This window comes from Ochotona princeps, chromosome X (assembly GCF_030435755.1).
Source record: "Ochotona princeps isolate mOchPri1 chromosome X, mOchPri1.hap1, whole genome shotgun sequence".
Lineage (NCBI taxonomy): Eukaryota > Metazoa > Chordata > Mammalia > Lagomorpha > Ochotonidae > Ochotona > Ochotona princeps.
The window spans coordinates 17,341,705-17,362,519 of NC_080865.1; the positions used below are offsets into that span (position 1 = coordinate 17,341,705).

General features: G+C 41.3%; 1 protein-coding gene across 1 annotated transcript in view; it reads right to left on the reverse strand.

Annotated features, from left to right (window-relative positions):
• XK (X-linked Kx blood group antigen, Kell and VPS13A binding protein) overlaps nt 1-16,526 on the reverse strand; it is a 42,151-nt gene extending 25,625 nt beyond the window's left edge. Inside the window, exons 1-2 of the mRNA XM_004587971.2 lie at nt 16,030-16,526; nt 7,802-8,064 (exon numbers count right to left, since the gene is read on the reverse strand). Coding sequence (XP_004588028.2) covers nt 7,802-8,064; nt 16,030-16,274 — 508 coding nt within the window. The 5' untranslated portion in view covers nt 16,275-16,526. The remainder of the gene's footprint in view (nt 1-7,801; nt 8,065-16,029) is intronic.
• Nucleotides 16,527-20,815: the final 4,289 nt, after the last annotated feature.

A 20,815-nucleotide genomic window follows, 5' to 3' on the forward strand; every position in this document is an offset into this window, starting at 1 on the left:
ACCTCTGCCAGCAGGGCACTCTCCACCCATGCCGGTCTTTGTGCAGGACTCAAGCTAGAAGGAAGCCATCCTCATTATCCCCCTTCCTGCATTTCAGATGCACAAAAGGCCTAGATGTGAATGCATCCCTGCCTTCCCAAAGCCAAGATTCTCACTGTTCCTTCCTTTAGAGGGTAGGATTCCTTGCATGAGTGGAAGGGATTTGGCAGTGAGCAGGATTAGGGTACTGCTCTGGGACTGGATAGTCCAGCTTCCTCAGACATGCGCGAGCACAGCAGCACTCAGTGCTTCCAGTGTTGACCCACCCATGCCTCTGGACTGCAGAGGGCTTGACTGCAGGGCATCACTGAAGCTCTGTCTCTAGGCTCCACTTCAGACATCAGTCTGAAAGAGTCCAGGAAGCCTCGCTCCTTATGAGGCTCACAGTGACCACAGGTGCAGATTGCATGGACTGTATGGTGACCACCTGATCAGAAAGAACTGCTAATCTAGCCTGGTTTACCTTCCTACTAAGGCTTCTTGCACTTTGAATTAGTTCTTCAGATATGCTTCAAGTATAGTATGCGGGGATCTATGTTCTGGGCTACAACAAGCCAGAGTCAAAACCCACAGTCAAATATTTGTTCAACATAAGGCAGCTGTCTAACCAACACGCCAAGATCTGAGCATAATGACCAATTCCCCATGATCACCCAGCCCGGAAGCACTGACTTTTGACTGAAGGACCCTGAAATATGAGGAACCCATGAAGATGCTTTACAAAGTGGAGGAGGCCATTTTGGTGGCACCCTTGGATCAACTAAGTGAAGTTGATGCTTTAGGAAATCCAAAGATGGAGGGCCTCATATTACTCAATTTACAGGTGAGGAATTCTGCTCAAATGGAAACGATGAAGATCCGGGACCACACAGCCAGAAAGTGGTGAGCTGGAAACTGGAACTCAAACGAGTCTTCTGTGTTGTGGGAACTGACCAGGTATTCTCATACCAGCCCTGTGTGAAAGACCACCAGGCAGCAAGAAGTGGACCTACAAGACCCAAAGATCAGTGAATACTTCAAATGTGGACACTCAGATGCAAGGAGGCAGATTGCTGTAACCCTCGAGACATCATTTTATACAGGGCATTAAGTTTCTCAAACTACTGGATGTGGTTTTTGGTCCACCACTTCGGGCAGAATTACACTGGTTATTACACCTCTCAAAACATGTTTGCAGCATGGCACTATGGATCAATGGCTAAATTCTCAACTTCCAAGAGGCAGGATCCCTTATGAATCCTGGTTCATGCCCTGGCTGCTCTACTTCCCATCCAGTTTCCTGCTTATGACCTGGAAAAGCAGTTGAAAATAGCCCAAAGCCTTAGGACCCTGCACCCATGTGAGAGATCTGGATGAAGCTCCTAGCTCCTGGCTTCAGATCAGTACAGTCAGCTGTTGCAGCCATCTGGAGAGTGAGTCAGTGGATGGAAGATCTTTGTCTCTGTGTCTCATTCTCTCTGTAAATCTGATCTGCCTTTCCAATAAAAATAAATATTTAAAAAAAACCTGTGTTTGGGGTCCAGCACAGTAGCCTAGCAGCTAAAGTCCTCACCTTGCATGGGCCAGGATTCTATATGGGTACTGGTTCTAATCACGGCAGCCCCGCTTCCCGTCCAGCTCCCTGCTTGTGGCTTGGAAAAGCAGTTGAGGACGGTCCAAGGCCTTGGGTCCCAGCACTCACATGGCAGACCCGGAAGAGGCTCCTGTCTGCTTCGGATCAGCGCAGCTCTGGCTGCTGTGGCTGTTTGGGGAGTGAATCAATGCATAGAAGATCTTCCTCGATGTCTCTCCTCCTTTCTGTATAGCTGACTTTCCAATAAAATTAAAATAAATCTTAAAAAAAAATGTGTTTGGCTACTGATAATTCTTTGTTCCTCTATCAAGTATATGCTCATGAAGGTAATTACATGTTTAATCTGAGAATGACATTGATAATTGTTTTAAATGAAACATGTTTATAAGAAGGCTTACTCATTATTAATTAATAACCATTCAGAGCTGATTTGAACAGCTTTATCAGGCCAGATCATAGCTTTTATGTACTACCACTATTTAATCTACCAGTGTTTACAAGAGGACAGAAGGCTATATTCCATAAAATATAACAGCACTAGGCACTGATCCTTGCCTCAAATTCTTTTTTTGGAATGAGGCAAGTTATAAATAATACACAAAATCAAGCTGACCATAATTCTTTTGTATATTTACTTCATGTATAAGTCCACTAATGTCATCCCTCCCAGTGTACCACCCCTCCACCCCCTATCTCTTGCCACTGCCTCCTGACTTTAGACTCCTCCTATCACAAATAAAGCCTTCCGCAAGGGTGAGCTTTAGGTGCAATCATTAGGATGCTACGTAGGCAATCCATATCCCATAGAGGAGTGCCTGGATTTAAGCCCATTCCTTTTTGTAAAAGATTTATTTTATTTATTTGAAAGGCAGTGTAAGAGAGACAAGGAGAAAATGAGCTCTTTTATCCAGGCCTGGCTCAGGCTGAAGGCAGGAACTTTATATCCAGTTTTCCATGTGGAGGGCAGGGGCTCAAGTACTTGGGCTATCTTCTGGTGCTTTTTCAGACTCATTAGCATCGTATCACTTACACAGCCTTACTATTGTGCCAATAATCCACTCTATCCAGTCCAAGCCATCACCATTCTCACCTTGGTAGTAGCAGCAGTCCACTTACTGGCCTCTGTGTTTCTCCCTTTACTCCCCTTTAATCCATTTTCCAGAAGTAATTGATTTGTTAAACTAAATCTGATCATGACACTTGCCAAAAATTCATCAGTGGTTTCTCATTGCTTCTGGGATAGAGGCTGAAATCCTGGGATTCTCCTTCCTGCTGTCCCTCCCTTTGATTTCTCGCACCCATCTAGCAGTTTTCAATTTAAACCTAAGCTCTGGAAATCTTTGCCTCATCTCATTATACTTAGGTTCCTTAACTTCACTTGGGAGGATTGACTTAAAACAACAGACGTATGCTTAACTATCCTTTGCATGTTTGTCTACCTATTCCAAGATGACAGGGTCCTATTAACCTATCACTGCTTTATTCTAAGACCAGTACTAAAATTACTAACATAATCAATACTGAATCCATAAATGAAGTCAAACCAATACAACTGCAAATTCTGATCCTCTGCAGGACTAGAGTGCAATTTCTCTTGTATGTAAGATGAAGACAGTCTTATGTATCTCACAAGGACACTGTGAAAATGAAAAGCATAATATCCATCACAGTATCTGGCAAAAACCAAGAGTTCATGAAACAGTCATTATCACTTCCAATCTTATGACCTTGAGTAGAAAAGACAACGGCACTGTGACTTCTGGAAGGCTCCAGGAGCCCGAACATAGTAGAATCGGTGTGCTTCTCTGGTCTTTGGCCTGCTCCATCCACCAAGGTGCAGACTTGATCAAGCCCTGACTGAGAACTGACTCCACTCAGGGAGTCTCCAGATGGCCAAACTTACCTAGGACTGAAGAAACGCACAGACAATGTCCACTACCTACTGACTGTGAGAAAGAAATCTTTCCAATAGTACATGATTGTATTTGATGAAACATGCACCACAAGCAAACCCATACACATAGAAAATAGTATAGCGATTGCCAGGGACCAAAAGTGATGGAAATTATACGTGCCTGCTAATTGGCAGAGGATTTCTTTTTGTCATAATGAAAATGTTCTAAGAGTAGATAGTGGTGATTTTACAATATGGTAAATATACTAAAATCTGCTAAACTTCATACTTAAAATGGTGACATTTATATTAATTATATTGCAATTTTTAAAAATGTACTCTAATGTGTAGCTCTCCCTCACGCTAAACTCCACCACAGCTAAATCCATCAATATTTTCCCAAATAAGGAAAGAATCAGGGAGAAAGAGGAGAGGATTTCAGAATGTGAATACTTAATGGAGTCAAGTTTAGACAAACTCTAAGTACTTCCCTTGTCAAAACAGTACATATTTCTATTGGTCTGGACCACAATGAGGCGCTATGGCCAATATCATCAGTGGTAAATTCAATGCTGATATCTTCCACTGTCTTTTAGTTTTTTAAGATTTATTTATTTTACTTGGAAAGTCAGATACACAGAGAGGAGGAAAGACAAAGAGGAAGATCTTCTATCCATTGACTCATTCCCCAAGTGGCCGCAATGGCCAGTGTTGAGCCAATCCAAAGCCAGGAGCCTGGAGCTTCCTCTGGGTCTCCCACGCAGGTGCAGGGTCCCAAGCCTTTGGGCTGTCCTCGACTGCTTTCCCAGGTTGCAAGCACAGAGGTGGATGGGAAGCAGAGCCGCCAATATTAGAACCAGGGCCCATATGGGATCGCGGTTCCACAAGGCTACTATGCTGGATCCCTCCCATTATCCTTTAAAGAAGACACAGCTCTGAGGGCAAGTGCTCAGTTTAGCAGTTATGCTAAAATGCCCATGTCTTACATTGTAATGTCTGAGTTCAATTCCCAGCTCTGACTCTCAATTTCAGCTACCTGCCAAGGCAGCTCCTGGGAGGCAGCTCAAGTACTTGGGTAACTGCCCAAGTGACATAAGTCCCACATACCTATGTTGGAGATCTAGATTGACACATTGGCTCCTGGCTTTAGCTGGGCCCAGCCCTGGCCATCGCAGTAGATGAGGCCTGAACCAGCAGATAAGAGCTCCATTTGTCTGCCTGCCTCTCAAATCAATTAAAAAAAAGAAAATATGGTTTCTTCTGGGTGGCAATGGACCAACACCAGGCAAGTCATGATTAGTCTAGTCCAATGTTTCCAAATTTTCTGATAATAAAATAACTTAGATTCCTTGTTTCAAAATGAAACAGAAATAAAATAAAAATATATACCCAAGGTCCCCACTGCAAACTCAGCAAATCACAATGTACAGAAATGAATCTTGGTAATATTAAGCTTTAAGCTAACTTTAATCATCACCAGATAAGCTTAAGGAGTATTGGTCTTCCCACACCTGGCTTTCCAAGTGCTGCTCACAGGTCAGTGAACATGTGATTAGTTCTGGTCTATAGGACTTAAAGTAAGGTTTATTTGGGGGATTTCTGGGAAAGCTTTACTTAGTAATACAAGAAGGCTATCTGCCCTTCTCTCTTTAGTCCTTCTTCCTGCCTCAACTGGAGCTACGAGAGTTGAAACTGACAGCAACCCAAGTGAGGGGTCAATGGGTTTTCAAGGACATCAAGTTTGCTACTGTGGAACAAAGTCATCAACTGCTTACCTCTAATCTCTCGTTAGATAAGAAAAATAAGTCCTGATTTGTCCCTTGAACCAAATGAATTCTGAAACAAATGACATGCCCTAGCCAATGCTGCATTTCTGACAGTCCTGCTTCCACTTTGGGGTGAGGCATTCTGTCCTCACCAGAAATGTTGAAGGAATGACTCGACCAATGCTATTTAAAATGTTTCTAGATGTCAACCACTTGTCTTTTAAGAAGAATATGTCCACTCTCTTTTTATCATTTAACTCTCAAAGAATTTCTATAATTCCAAGTTCTTAGTTTACATCTCACAGACATTCCTCGGCATCAATATTTTACCAGATAGGTATTATTTTCCCAAACGGAGTACTGTCTGCAAAATTCTTACCATGGGTTGTCAAGTTTTCTTGAAGGGAGCAAGGAAGTAAACCTTATGAACCATCTGATCTCTACTACCACTACTCAAATGTCATTGTAGGTCCTAAACTACCACAGAGTCAAAATAGAAATGAAAGGGTACAGATGTGTTCTAATAAAATTTTATTTACAAAAATAGAGAGTGCACAGATTAGGTCCATGGGTTATAATTTGCTAACATTTCCACCATAAAACTGTCACCACTATGAAAAACTTGCAAAAAAATATAAAAATCAAGCAAGCTATCATCATATCTGACTTCTTGCTAAGTCCCTCTCACTTTGAAAAACAACAGATCTGAAAAAGGGTATAATGACACGCAGAGAACTTACTTTGGTGAAGACACATCACAGTTATACGTCCTGAGAGAACAAAGATGTTACTGTATTCACTGAGTACCTACTGTCTACAAGAGCACGTAGAAGACATTTTCATATAAATCTTAACAAAGCTCAAAATTTCTCTATATGATCCTGACTCATATCTTAAAAATCAGACTCAGGTAACTTGGATAAAGAAGTTGGCTCTGATGTGCAAATATCCTATAACCTGACATGAATTGAGAAATTTTACCATCACAGTCTACAGTGTAGGAAAGAGAAGGGCAAAATTGTACAGAATGACTTCAAAAAGAGTATTTTTTTTTTTTAGAAATTAGGATCTATAAAACTTACCAGAATATCTGGTAATTTAGCAAATCACTAACATTGGGGAAGATGTTATTTCCATTTTGAAATTTGAAGCCTTTTCATTTATATGCCCAATGCCTGACCCAGCCCTGATACTTGTGGCCATTTGGAAATTAAACCAGCAGATAGAAAAGTGCTTTCTCTCGCTCGCTCTTTCTCTCTCTCTCTCTCTCTGCCTGCCTCTCTGTAACTCTGCCATTCAAATAAATAAAAATAAATAAATATTTTTTAAAAATCTTAATAGACCTACGAAGGTTGAAGAAGACTGAAAAGTGGCCTTGATGTCATCATTTACCACAATGGTTACAACCATCTCAGCTAGCTTAGAACTGAGGTTATGACTGTCACTGAGAGAGCTGAAATCCAAGAGACTGGTCTCTGGAAGTTGTATTTTCACACTTCAGTACATTTTATTTTCTAAGAATGGCCATAGTACTATTTCTGGTCTTAATATGCTCTTCCAAAACTCTGCCATTCCCCAGCAGAAAGCAGAGTTTACTTCACTGCCCCTTTCTTGAACCTCAGCAGGAGTGTGTGACTACTTCAGAAAATGTTCTACGACTGCTCAGACTGGGTTTCAAAAGATGATTGATCAGCTTCCACGTGACTCTCTCTCTCTGCTTAGGACACCGCCTTTGACAGTAGTTACCAGACTATAAGGAAGCCCCAAATTGTTGGGAAGACAGTATTTATCAAGCTCCCATGCTTTGATGCCCTTGCCCTCTTATCTCTATGCCTCAATGGCAACTGATGCTTTGGTAACCAACAGGCCCATCTCTTTGACTAGTTGCCCCAGAACCTGTTATGTAACAGCAAGTTATGTGCCACTTTTGTCTGTGAATTCATATCAGAAGTTGGTGGTCAGGGAGCAGGAAGGGTAAATGGCAGGATGGGGAAGGGTGGCCGTTAGGCAGAGATATCTCCTTGTAATCTGGTTAGCCACCACTGCGCAAGCAGTGTGTTCCTGTGTACATTTTTGCACCTGCCACTGAGAATAAAGAAGTATAAACTGGCACGGGTTCTAGGTCCCTACGTTATTGTTTGGTCTGTCCAAACCCTGACCTAGTCTCCCAGAAATCAAACTCCTGAATCACACTTGTCCACAGAGAGACCAAGCTGAGAAGATCTAAGAACCTCCAATCACAGCTAGCAGCAGGACACGGGAACAAGAAGACATGCAAGCGAATGAGCCTTCAATGGATCCCAGCACCCCCAGCTTGGAGCCACCCCAGCTGATGCACGTGAGCGCAGCCCCAAATGCAGATTCATAAGCAAAATAAATGTCATTATTACGTTAATTCACTGAAGTTTGAGCTTGATATCTAGAACACAAACCCACAATTGAATCCAAGCATGAATAAGACAAAATCACTGCATGCTTCCCTTTCCATCTGGATCCCCAAATGTGAGCAGAATTTAAAAATGTACCTACATCTTCCAATAGTGACTTGCTGCTGCAAGACACTTATGTACAGTTGCAAAGTCAGCTGGGGAGCTGAGCCCAGGAAAGCCTGGATCACTGATGCCCGGCTGAACGCAGAACGATGCGCGAAGAGCTTGCCTTCTGCTTGGCCCACCTCCCTCTCAATCTCCTCCGAGAGGCCATCTTTGGGGATCTGCCGCTTCCTGGTGATGCTGACATAAGGCTCTTCATTGTTGTTGGACTGACAGTAGATGCAGAAGACTTCAAAACACCTGGAAATACATCAGCAAGTTGTACAATTACAGATAGGTGGGAATCTGGCTTTGCTCAGTCAGCTTGCTTCCATTTAAACTGACTCCCAAAGCCTTGACTTGGTCACTCTGGGCTGAAGTCTACTCCCCTGAATCACCCATTCTAAAGATCAATTCTGAGAATACAGTCTTCTTGAGGACCGCTGGCAGGCAATGTGAACTGAGTGGGAATCAAATTGAGAGATGACCCTGAAAGCTATAGAGGCAATGAAACTTCCTAGAGAAAGAAGTGGTTCAGCCTCCAAAATCAGAGAAAAATATTCAGTTTCCCTTTCTGAGACTTAATAGCTGTGCAGTCCTAGGAAAGACACCTACCTTACCCCTAGCTCGTTTCCTCATTGATAAAGCAGAGACAACACCTACTTTAACACATTACTGTAAAAGATGGTGATAAGTTACTATCTACACAAATACACCACATCCAAAAGATGCTCTAAACCAACCTCATTAAAGCAGAAGCTGTGATGGGGAAATCCCACCCCCCATCCCAGCACAGGGCAGCCCAACACCAAGTATTTCACAAGAAGACAGTGACATATTACCTATTTCACTGGTTTCATGAGCCTCAACAGGGCAGGGCTAATTACAGCTGGGGGGCTGTTACATACCTATAATCTATGGAATTCCAAGTCTGTGCTAGGGAAAGAAACTGAACCAGTGACATCTCCAGACTGAGAGAATACCAGACTTGCAAAGTTGGAACCCTCCTGTCTGTGGGTAAAAAGCTGAATGCTGAAGAGAGAAAGCATATCCACACACTGATGGATGGACAGACTGTGAAACAAAATATTAACATAGAATCTGGGTGGAAAATATTTAGCTATTTGTTGTAGAATTCTTTCATTTTTTCCATGTATTTAAATGCTAGAGCAAACTGGAATTTTCCTAGGAGTAAGAAAAGTACTCATGGCATTAGGTTTAAAAACTGTTAAAGCAATTTCTCTCCCAACTCCCAAACATGTACTTTAATAACAACTTTATAATACTACCAGAAGATTTTATGGCCTCATCAGTTTTATTGAATGTTGTTAACTTTATACTCTTACCCCAAGGCAACTATGGGAAGGAGAATAAATTCATAACTTGAAATAGTAAACCTCACAGGAACATTCCTGGGGAGTACAAAGCAGACATATTTTGTGGTTACTTTTTTTCAATTGCTCCCAGGAGAAAGAAGACCTGTAGCTCTGTGAGTGTGTTTGCACATGCTCATGTGTCTGTGTGTGCATGTGTGTGTTGGAAATGGGGGTAGGAAGGGGAGGGAGAAGGAGAGAGGAGGGGAAGGGAGGAGACAGCTTTGTCTACTATTTTTTCCCTGTGAGGTCAAAGATATTTTAAGATATTAAATGGAAACATGCAGAACAACTTGGACCAGTTTGTTCAGTTCCACATAGTATAAGTGAAGTTCATGTCACAAGGTCATGCCCAACTGATCCAACTGAATTTTTCTCCACAGGACAATATGAGGCCTAACTTGGGACAGTGGGGGAACTGTCTGGCCCACGGGCCATAAAAGAGCCACGAAATCATTTGGTCAGTTCTGCAAAGTCAATCAGGCAGGACTCGAAATTCAATAAATCTATACCAGACTAATTCTTAAGTTGATAATTTTGTTCCAACTGCAAATTATAAAAATATCCATATGGCCCTCAGCAGAAAAAAGTTCCCCACCCCTGCTATAGAACCAACAATCACAATAGGGAATAAAATAAACAGATCATCATCTTTACTCTCAAATATATGATGACTGTAGATGCATTTTGCTTAGTGCTGTAGGGAATGCAAAGACAGCTAAATAGTTTAAGCCACTCAGAAGAGCTCGTCATTTCAATGGAATAATGGAGCACATGCACAATCGTAAATAATGAAAAGAACTAACATGTAATAGAGCACTTCTAGTTTAAAAATATTTTCTCATGTTATCTCACTTGGAAGGAAATCCTTCTGCATAAATTTATAAAAGGGCTCCAAAACAGAATAACTATACAAATCATAATGTATACATCCAACAAAATATTAGGCAGCCCTTTAAATGAGTGGTTAAAATATATTTTAACATTCTTAGTAAGTGAAAGAAGAATATTAGACAATATAGATAGAAAGCTCCACTTTTGGTTAAGAAAAGAATCATATATATTTATAAACACCTACACACTACACACTTACCAAGAGAGGAAGGTTTGAGCTGGCTCATACTGACTCGAGACAACCAACTGTGAAGTAGGAATTTTGTGAGGACTTATTGATGGGAGATATATATCACAAATATCAGCAAACATTGAAAATCAGGCCTTCTCTTTCACAAGATATAGTGTATAAGCACAGCAAATATTAATAAGGATATATACAAAAAACCTGAAGACATTTTTTCTTAGGCAGTCCAATTAGAGATTTGATTTTCTTTATCAAGCATATCAGGTCTTATATCATTTCAACAAGTGTTTCATTTGCACAAAAAAATCAAGCTGGATCCAGCGCCATGGCTCAGTGGCTAAATCCTTGCCTCACCAGTGCTGGAATCCCACATGGGTGCCATTTCAAATCCTAGCTGCTTCACTTCCCATCTAGCTCCCTGCTTGTGGCCTGGGAAAGCAACAGAGGACGGCCCAAAGCCTTGAGACCCTGCACTCACATGGGAGACCAGAGGAGGCTCCTGGCTCCTGGCTTCAGATCAGCTCAGCTCTGGCCATTGAGGCCACTTGGGGAGTGAACGAGCAGTTGGAAGATCTTAGTCTCTCCTCTCTGTAAATCTGCCATCCCAATAAAAATAAATAAATCTTTAAAAAAAGAAAATTAAATTTAAAGACAAAGACAAATTTAGTGGAACACCAACACCTGCTAAGAACTGAATGAGGGTTTATGGGAAAAGCAATTCTCTTGGTGCCAAACAGGCGAATGTATGAAACAAGGAGAAACTACAGAATGGCAGACAAAATGGTCCATCAGTAGAAATAAAAGAAGGCCCTCAGAATGAGCTGATGGCAGAGTTAGACCCTCTCTCAATCCATTGTTTTTCCCAGACAGCACATTTGTGTCAGCAAAGAGATTTACATGTGTAAAAAACGCGGGCCTGGCATGGTGGCTTAGTGGCTAAAGTCCCTGACTTACTCGCACCAGGATCCCATACAGACGCCAATTCTAATCCCTGAGGCCCAACTTCCCATCCAGCTCCCTGCTTGCGGCTTTGGAAAGCAGTCAAGGATGGCCCAAAACTTTGAGACCCTGCAACTACGTGGGGGACCTGGAAGAAGCTCCTGGCTCCTGGCTTTGGATCAGCGCAGCTCTGGCTGTTGTGACCGCCTAGGAAGTGAATCAGCAGATGGAAGATCTTCCTCTCTGTCTCTGCTCCTCTCTGTATATCTGACTTAGCAGTAAAAATAAATAAATCTTTAAAACAATTGTTTAAATGTTGGGCACAGTGCAGTGGCCTAGTGGCTAAAGGCCTCACCTAGAACGCACCGGGATCCCATATGGGTGCCGGTTGTAATCCTGGCGGCCCTACTTCCCAACCAGCTCCCTGCTTGTGGCCTGAGAAGGCAGTTGAGAACGGCCCAAAGCCTCGGGACTCTGCACCCACATGGGAGACCCTGAAGAACTCCTGGCTCCTGGCTTCAGATCAGCTCAGCTTTGGCCATTGCAGTCACTTCGGGAGTGAACCATAGGATGGAAGATCTTCCTCTCTGTCTCTCTTCCTCTCTGTATATCTGACTTTCCAATAAAAATAAATAAATCTTAAAAAAAATTTAAAAACACAAAAAAATATATTGAAAGGGCCCAAGCCACTAACGGCTAAGAAAATTGGTAAGAGGGACCAGCATGTTGGCACAGTGAGTAAAAACAGCCAACCACAATGCTAATATCCCACATAATGGCCAGTTCAAACCTTGGGTGTTGCACTGTCGATCCACTTCCTTCTAATGAGCCTGGGGATGCAGCAAAACACGGACCAAGCACCAGAGGCTCTATACCCATGTGGAGACCAGGATGGAGTTCTAGTTTCCTGGCTTCAGACCTGGCCAGTTCTGGCCATTGAATGAAGGTTTTTTTCTCTCTCTCTCTCTCTCTCAGTCTCTCTCTCTAACTCTTTCAAATCATTAAAATATTTTTTTAGGAAAAAAAAAAAGGTAATAGTAGTAATTTCTTAGCTGAAACCACAGGTGTTGGTGCCAACACAAATACTATGCGATACCACAGACTCCAATAAGAACTGTTTTTCCAAAGAAATAACTGCTGATGATTTCCGCTAAGCCATGTTATCTTCCTCCAACACTCACGCTCTGCTAGGCTACACAGGAACCAAACTCACCAAACAGAAAATGCGGCGAGACCTTTGAGGAGCCACTGGCTTAATCTTGCCGCACCTCAATTCCTGGAGTGCAAAAATAAGATAATGATAGCTCACAGGATTTCACAGTGGATGCAATTAAATATTATATGTAAAAACACTTTGTAAATAAAATAATGCTCAAAATATAGACTGTTATAGTTTTACATCTTTTAGAAATTTTACTAGAAAGAGAAATACTGTGGCGAATCATTTTGCATGGTTCTATAAAGATTTCTGGAACTTCTTTTCATGTATTTTATAAATTCAAAATTTCATGTACAGTATTTTTTCCTAGTAATATCAGCAATAAAAATGAGAACTCCATGAATTTGTAATTCATTTATATTTACTCTTCCCAATGAACTTATGAAAGTTAATGTACTTTTTTTTTAAAAAAAGGATAAACATAATGCTTTTTGGAGGAGCTATTTCCCCCAGAACATCTATTCTTATTCTCAACAAGATTTTCTTTCAAATTGAGAAAACTGAGTAAAAGGCATTAGACAAAATATTCTTTAATCCCAGCGTTAATGTGTTAGAAACCATTTAAAATGTAAATAGTTTTAAATATGACTGATATAAACGAAACACAGTGCTAACCTAATGCGTCCCTAAAGGAAAGTGTCAGGCCCTATCAGCGTTATTTAGCCAGTGATAATTAATGTAAAGTACTGCGGTGGAACTGGGCTATCACCCTGCATGAAAAACAGCATAGACCTAAAAAGAACCCGAGTTGAAGTTAAATCAACTGTCTGTAAACACTCGAGAAACATTACTAAAACCCATCGGTAGACAGGGAGGAGAGAAACACCACATCTCCATTTTAGTTAGGGAAGATAATTGTAGTATTTATATAAATTATGCTGATATCGTAGAGTTAAAATAGAATCAAACATCCATTAGGAAGAAATTTCAGGATTGTATTAAGTCATAACAATACACAAGATCATTTTTCTTTTTGTCTGGAAGCTAAGAGCCTTGGAGCCGCATTCTCAGCTCATAGACCATGGGTCCAACATCCCCTTGAAATGGATCAGCTGCTCCAGAATGAGACTCCTTGCTAATAGAAACGGGCTGCTGGTTGGTTTGGTTTTTATCATTTATTTTGTCCTCTGCACCAGAAGACAATGGCCCATTCAGAAATTTCTGGAATAGGGTTTTTTAAATAGTATTCAAACTTGCTATATAGCTGAGAAGTTATAAGTTCAAACCAGCAAACACTTATATTTGGTTAATAAAGTTAAAAACTGAAAAATACAGAACAAGGTATCATACAGGAGAAAATTATATATTGTTCCATACTTTCCAAGATAATGTTATAGTCACTCAACACCACTCTCCAGAAATTAGCACTGTTAACATCTTAGTATATTTAATTTCTTCATCTTCAAGTTTATGCTTGCCATACTTTCTTAAAGACATACTTGTTAGTTTTGCCTTGCTTTTATCTGGTCTAGAAATATTTTAAATGGTGGAAATGACAGGATACTACCAGTTTACTTGGACAGTTATTTACGTTCTGTTTAATTTTTCTTTTAATTTGCAAAATAGGGCCAGGCACAGTAGCCTAGCGGCTAAAGTTCTCACTTTGCATGTGCCAGGATTCCAGATGCATTTCAGTTCATGTGCCAGTGGCTTCACTTCCCATCCAGCTTCCCGCTTGTGGCCTGAGAGGGCAATAGAGGATGCCCCGAGCCCTTGGGACCCTGCACCCATGTGGGAGACCCGGAAGAAGCTCCTGGCTCCTGGCTTCGGTCTGACTCAGCTCTGATCGTTGTGGCCAGTTGGAGAGTGAACCAGCGGATGGAAGATCTTTCTCTGTCTCTCCTTCTCTATGTAGATCTGACTTTTCCATAAAAATAAATAAATCTTAAAAAATTATTTGCAAGATAACCAGACTTTTTCTTAAGATGGAACTACTGACAAAATATACTGCAGACTCCCTTGCTTTCTTTCACAAAGTATAGAGAGTACACTTAACAACACTACTCCAAAGGAAATAAAAATAACAAGTTACAGTAAGTCAATAAATAAACCTATTCCGTCTGGGGCCTCATCTTTCACATCTGTCAAATGGGGACAATTATACATAACTCCTGATGAGGCTCGAATGAACGGAGCGATCTGAATACATACCAAACCACCCAGCACAAGAAGCTAGATGGTCAGTTCTCCTTCCCCTGCCACTGCACGAAAACCTAAGCTTTCTCTTCACGCACAGAGTTAGAAAACAATGAGTCCTTTTACCCAAAGTCAGTTCACATTTCTTTTGCTGAGCAAGAATAAAATTGGGACCACAGAGCTAACTAGGCTAGAGAGGACTAACTCTCCAAACTAGCTTTCATTCACAGGACTTTCAAAATCCCCCCCCCCACCTTCCTCCCTTCTTGCCCCCCTCCCCCGCCAGCTTTCCTGGCTACCAGGATGTGATAAGCAACTTCTCACTCTGCCAGTTCACCTGTTTGCTTGTGCAGGATTCTGCACTTAGGCCGACCTGGGAACGTGTTCATCTGGTTTGCAGTGACTGGGTGTCAACTCTAAGAATGTAGTGTCAGTACTGGCTGTGCTGCTTGTCTTTATTGAGATACACACATTCTACAGCAGAGCTTTGGGAGATCTGTTGTGTTGCTGGCGTGTGTGTGTGTGTGTGTGTGTGTGTGTGTGTGTGTGTCTCAGAGACAGGCAGACAGACCAGAAGAAAAATTTCCTTGGGGGAAAGTTTCTTGGCTGGCTATCTGAATTTTATGGTAGCTGAGGCGCTTCCATTCCCTTCAAATTCCTGTCACCTATATTTAGAGTTCAATGTTATAAACTTAATTTCAAATCCAAAAAGACAACGCTTTGTTTTTTTGCTAAACAAAGGTGAAAACAACACCTTAAACTCCCCCAAAGGTCCTTAGAAAAGTCCATCTTCCTACCAAATATTTCCACCTGCTTTGTCCATGAGAAAAATTATTAATTTTTGTTCATGAGAAAAAATGATTCTCTGGAAAAAGTCGCTGTTCATCTTGAAGCACAGCACGTTTTTGTTTTCACAGCACACTGGACTACTTTCATTGTCTACTTCTACAAGTCAGGGCCAGGAGACATGTCTGTGATCACATACATGTCCCTATCGTATAATAGTCATCAGAACTCTGAGGGAAAAAAAAAACACGCTGTGTGGATTTCCAGACTTGAACATGAGGAAAAAATAAATGGCTACAACGAACGCGCTTAGGCCAGTGCCTGGCACACAGTAAGCGCCATATGTTCAAGAAGTTAAGTTACCTGAGACACGAAACTGTTATCTTTTGGTCAAATTCGGGTGAATGTTGGCAATTTCATACGATACCTCACCAAAAATAAATAAATAAATAAATAAAAAACAAATAAAAACAGAACTCCTTAGTAATTCTCACTCCAGCGCCAGGACTGTGTCACCTGCCTGTGACAGGAATGGTGGGGTTGTGGGGGGCAGGGCGGGTCGGCTTTGGACCCAGCTCCAGGTCCCTACCAGAAGGCCGTCCCGCCCCCCTCGGGGGGGGGGGTGAAGGGAGCACCCTGGGGTTTAGGGGGGTTCTGCAGCCCCGGGGTTGGCTCTGGACTGGCACACGCACCTGAATAGGGGGCCGAGTTGCAGCAAGTGCAGCAGCAGCACGAGCGGGCGATCGCGGCTGAGGTCGCGGTGCACGAAGAGGAGCGTGAGCTGCACGAGCGCGCAGGGCAGCAGCGAGAAAAGCAGCGTCAGCGCCTGCCAAATGCGGTCGCCAGCCGTGCGGTAGGTGCTGCTCAGGTAGAGCGCTGCCGTGATCTCGGCCACGAACAGGAACACGGACGGCAACACGGAGGCCGGGAATTTCATCTCGGCGCGTCAGGGTAGAGCACCAGCAGCTAACGCGATGGCGGCGACTGCGGCGGCGGCGGCGGCGGGGGCGACTGCTGTCTGAGGGGCTCCCGGCATGCCCCGCCCCGACGTGCTCTGCGCACTGCGCAGCCCGCCGACTGCACGCGGGCCTGGCCCACGGGGCCCGACGCTGAAGCTGGGCCTGGGGGCGGCGGAGGCGGCTAAGGGTGGGGCAGGCAGCGCCGTCCCGCCGGACACGCCCACACGCACAGTGCGCCGCCCGCGCGCCTGCGACTCGCGGCGTCGCCTAAGAGACAGTCTCTGGCGGGCCCCGAACCCGTGCCGAGGCGCAGCTCGCGCGGCTCGGTGTGAGGCTCAATAAGGGTAAGGCAGGCCTTGCTGGCCCCTCGCGCTGCTCTGGGTCCTAGAGCCCCTTGGTTCCTGCTCTCTTCGAAAACTGTTCAGGAGCCTTTGAAAAACCGCAGCCAACAGATCCCAGGATTAGGGTCTGATTGACTTTCCAGCCCAGTGTCTGTTTTGTGGGCCACGCCCGGTTTTTCAAAAGATCAGAGTTTCCTGTCTTTTTTTTAAAAATAGCCAGACTACACAGATGTGTTTCAAAGAGCAAATGACAATACTGTTAGAGTCACCACAAAAATAGGGAAGATTTAGCTTCAGTGTGCCTTCTGAACGTGCCCCTTCCTAGTACAATGGTCTGAGCCATTGCCTCCCGTGCTGAGAGCATCACATAGTATCTGGGAACCAAAACTTTCCCTAAGAAAAACTGCCTCCAGAATGTGTTCATTTCTCTACAGCTGTTGCTAACTCAGGACAAAGACCAGAGCCTAATAAGGAAGCAGTTTTCTAGGCCAAGGCAGACCTCTGCTTACTAGTCTGCCAGCTCCAACATGAACACAATCCCTTTTCGTCCAGTAAAAGTTTGGTACATGGACATTAGGATGGATAGTACAATAGACCTTGATTAAGTTACTAATCTGTTTTTTGAAATAATGTTCATTTTTATTTACATTTAGTTCACATTTTTTCACATTTTACATTTATTATTATTATTATTTTATGCTACAGTTCCATAGGCTCCTGGCATTTCCCTTATCCCCGCCCCAATTTCCCCCCCACCTTGTTCTCCTATATCATTACTAAAGTATAGTTCTTCATACACAGTCATATGTCCATCATTGTGGGCATGGACAATGGCAAAGGGTCCAGCATCCTATTGTCAAGATGTAGTAAACAGTTTCATTGGAAGTCCATCTTTGGAAGTAGAGATGCATACTGCATTGTATCCTCACATCTGGCTATGTTAGTCTCCATTTCACAGTTACTATACATCCCCTTAAATGAAAGGTCTTAATACAAAATCAACAATAGAAAGAAAAATAGAAATTTACAATGCCATGAAGTTAAATAACATGTTAGTACATATGACAGTCTCTATTACACAGCTACTATACATCCCCTTTAATGAAAAGCCACAAAACAAAATCAACATCAGGAAGAAAAAAGAAATTAACAACACCATGAAGTTAAATAACATGCTACTAAATGACTAACGTGTAGCTGAAAAAATGATAATCAAGAACCTTCTTGCAGAAAATGATGCTACTGTATGATCTATGAGTCATTGAAGAATTTAATCAGAAGAAAGTATTTTGAAGAAATGAAACTAACAGAAAGCGTTAAAACCATGCAATATAATGTCCGTTGATTTTTGTTGGTGAAATGTGTCTCTTCTAGACAACAAACAGATGGGTTTTGTTTTTTAATCCAGTCTACTAATCTATGACATTTGATTGAGCTTAAGCCATATACATTCAGGGTAAGATCCTTAAATGTACACCTGAAAAAAATCAGTTGACATGTAAAGGAATGCCAATTAAACTCTCAGGAGATCTCTCACACAAAACTCTACAAGGCAAGAAGAGAATGGAGTGACATATTCCAGATTCTAAAAGAAAAAAATTGTCGGCCTAGGATAACATATCCAGCAAAGCTTTCTTTGGTCTTTGAAAATGAAATACAATTCTTCCAAGTAAAGAAAAGTTAAAAGAATTTGCCTCTTCCAAACCTGCCCTACAAATGATACTTCAAGATGTTCTTTTGACAGAGAAAAGGAAGAAATAGCACCCACCAAAACCAAAGGCATATGGGAAGAACATCCAGTAAAATGACAACAGAAGACTAAACCAATGAACAACCCCTTCCTAAAATGACAGGACCAAAGTACCACCCATACATGTTAAACTCTGAATCTAAATGGCTTAAGCTCAATCAAAGGTCATAAATGAGTAATTTCACATTTTATGGCACAGATTTAAAAGCATAGGTGTTTCTCCTTACATCCCTTATTTTTCTCTCAAATTATTACAATAGCATATTTGTTCACTTCACCTCAGCAAGCTTAACTTTCAACATAAAAAGCTATCACGACAGAAAGTAGAAGAAAAAGAAAAAATAACATGAAAGTAACCTAAAATTAAAATGGAAACCATTACAATTCATGTTTTAACCTGCTCCGTGAAGGGGTTAGGCCTTAATATTACAAGATGCATTTCCGTGCTGCAACTGGGTGACTTTAATCTTCAGGTATCTCTGACACTTTCCTGTGTAGGAAAATAATACAAAACACAAACAGAATGTGAAGATTCGGAGGACACCAAGACAGGACAGAGAGAGAGAGAACCTGGGGGCCTGGCTTGCTTAGTTGTTGCAGGACTTGGGAAAATCTATTTATAAGGGTTGAGGGGTAGGAGGACAGGATGGAGCCAGCAGCTTAGAGCTACTAGGCCCCTGCTCCAAAAGGATTAGTAATGTCTATTTATAGAGTCCAGCAGGCCGCCATGTACTGGATCAAGATACACACACTGTCACCAAGAAAGAATCAGCAACAACACACCACAGAAAATTTGTGTAATATTTTATTTGACACCATACTTAGCTTTAAAAGGAAAATTAATCAGTAGCTTAAAATTAATCATTGAAACACACTTGATATTTAGCATTGAATTTTATTTTAAGGCAAAAGATTACCACAGGTTTTACATTAGGTGGCCTGTAAATAACTGTGTTGTGGGGTGGGGTAATAAGCCAATAAATTACATAGCTTCAAACACTATAACGCTCAGTCGATGGTGGATGATTTTCTACAGTACAAAGCTAATACAGAAAACATATAGGAAAGATCACAGTGTTTAGACCATTGTGACAGCAGTTTTCAAAACACTAAGGTGTGCCTATAAGCTTTTCACTCAACCTTGCTTCTAAAGAATATTTCATTACATTAGTAACTTGTAAGCAAATCCCCCACAGGAAGGTGGACCAATATCAACTGACTGTATTAATAATCCCCCCTCCAGGAACAATGTAAGAAAAGCTGAAATCTGATGAGCATTTGCAAGTTCAGGTCTGCACACCAGCTAACCAGCACCAGTGACCACGTCTTTCTGTATTATCACTTGTCATTTTTGTCCTTCAGAATAATGTATACAATAGAGCTTGTGATTACTAGCTTCCTGTCAACCACCAAAATGGATTTTCATCTCAGATCAACTTAATGTCAGGCATTGAAATATATTTTCTCACTAGGATCCAAATAACCCATTATTTAAAAAAATATTATATACAATAATAGACCTATAGAAAGTGATTGTTTTGGCATAATAATATGTAACATACCAGAATACTTGAGAATTTGGTTTTATTATAAAATATACTAGTATGACATTTTGTGATATAATAAAATATCCGGAAGAATGCACTTCTCTAAATTTAGACCTAATTGTTATATAGATACGCATCTTAAAGAGTCTCAAAGTACCTCTAATGAAATATAATAATTAATGAGAGGTCCCAGAATCTGTTTTGGTGAAAGGGCATTTTTAAAAAGCCTCTCATTTTGTGTGCAAATCTTTCAAAACTTTAGTTATATGCAATAAATAGAATTAAGGAAAATAAAAATTAATAGTATTTGAAAGTAGTAATAACTATATTATTTATTTCTATAATTTTATGTTTTAAATCTGTATTTATGCTAAGGCAAATAGATTGTAAAGAGTATAATTCTATTAACAACCCTAATTCATTAAGCAGTTCTTCAAAATTCCATAGTATCTTAAAATAATGATATGGTTTCCTAGATACAATAAGGAATAAGAAGATATACTCTATTGACAGATTATTCATTTGTACTGTCCTAAAATAATTAAGAAATTGCACTAATTTTCTCCTTTTAAAATGTTTCATTAGGAAGGTGAGCCTGTTTTCTCCAATGATATAATTATAAGTTATATTATTTGTGCAACACAAAGCCTTTGTTTTTGGTGAAATAAAGACTTATTCAATTGCGAAATGCACAGTCCTAAATTAACATTGGTGTTTAATTATTTCTCTGTATTGTATGGCTTTGCAAAGTGTTCTCTCCAATAACTGGATCCCATATAATCTGTTTTTTAAATTACTTTTCATTTGGTGCCATTAAATCTAAGAGATTAAATTTAGATCTTCCAAGAAGAGCTCTCAAAGATGTTCAAAGTTGGAAGAGC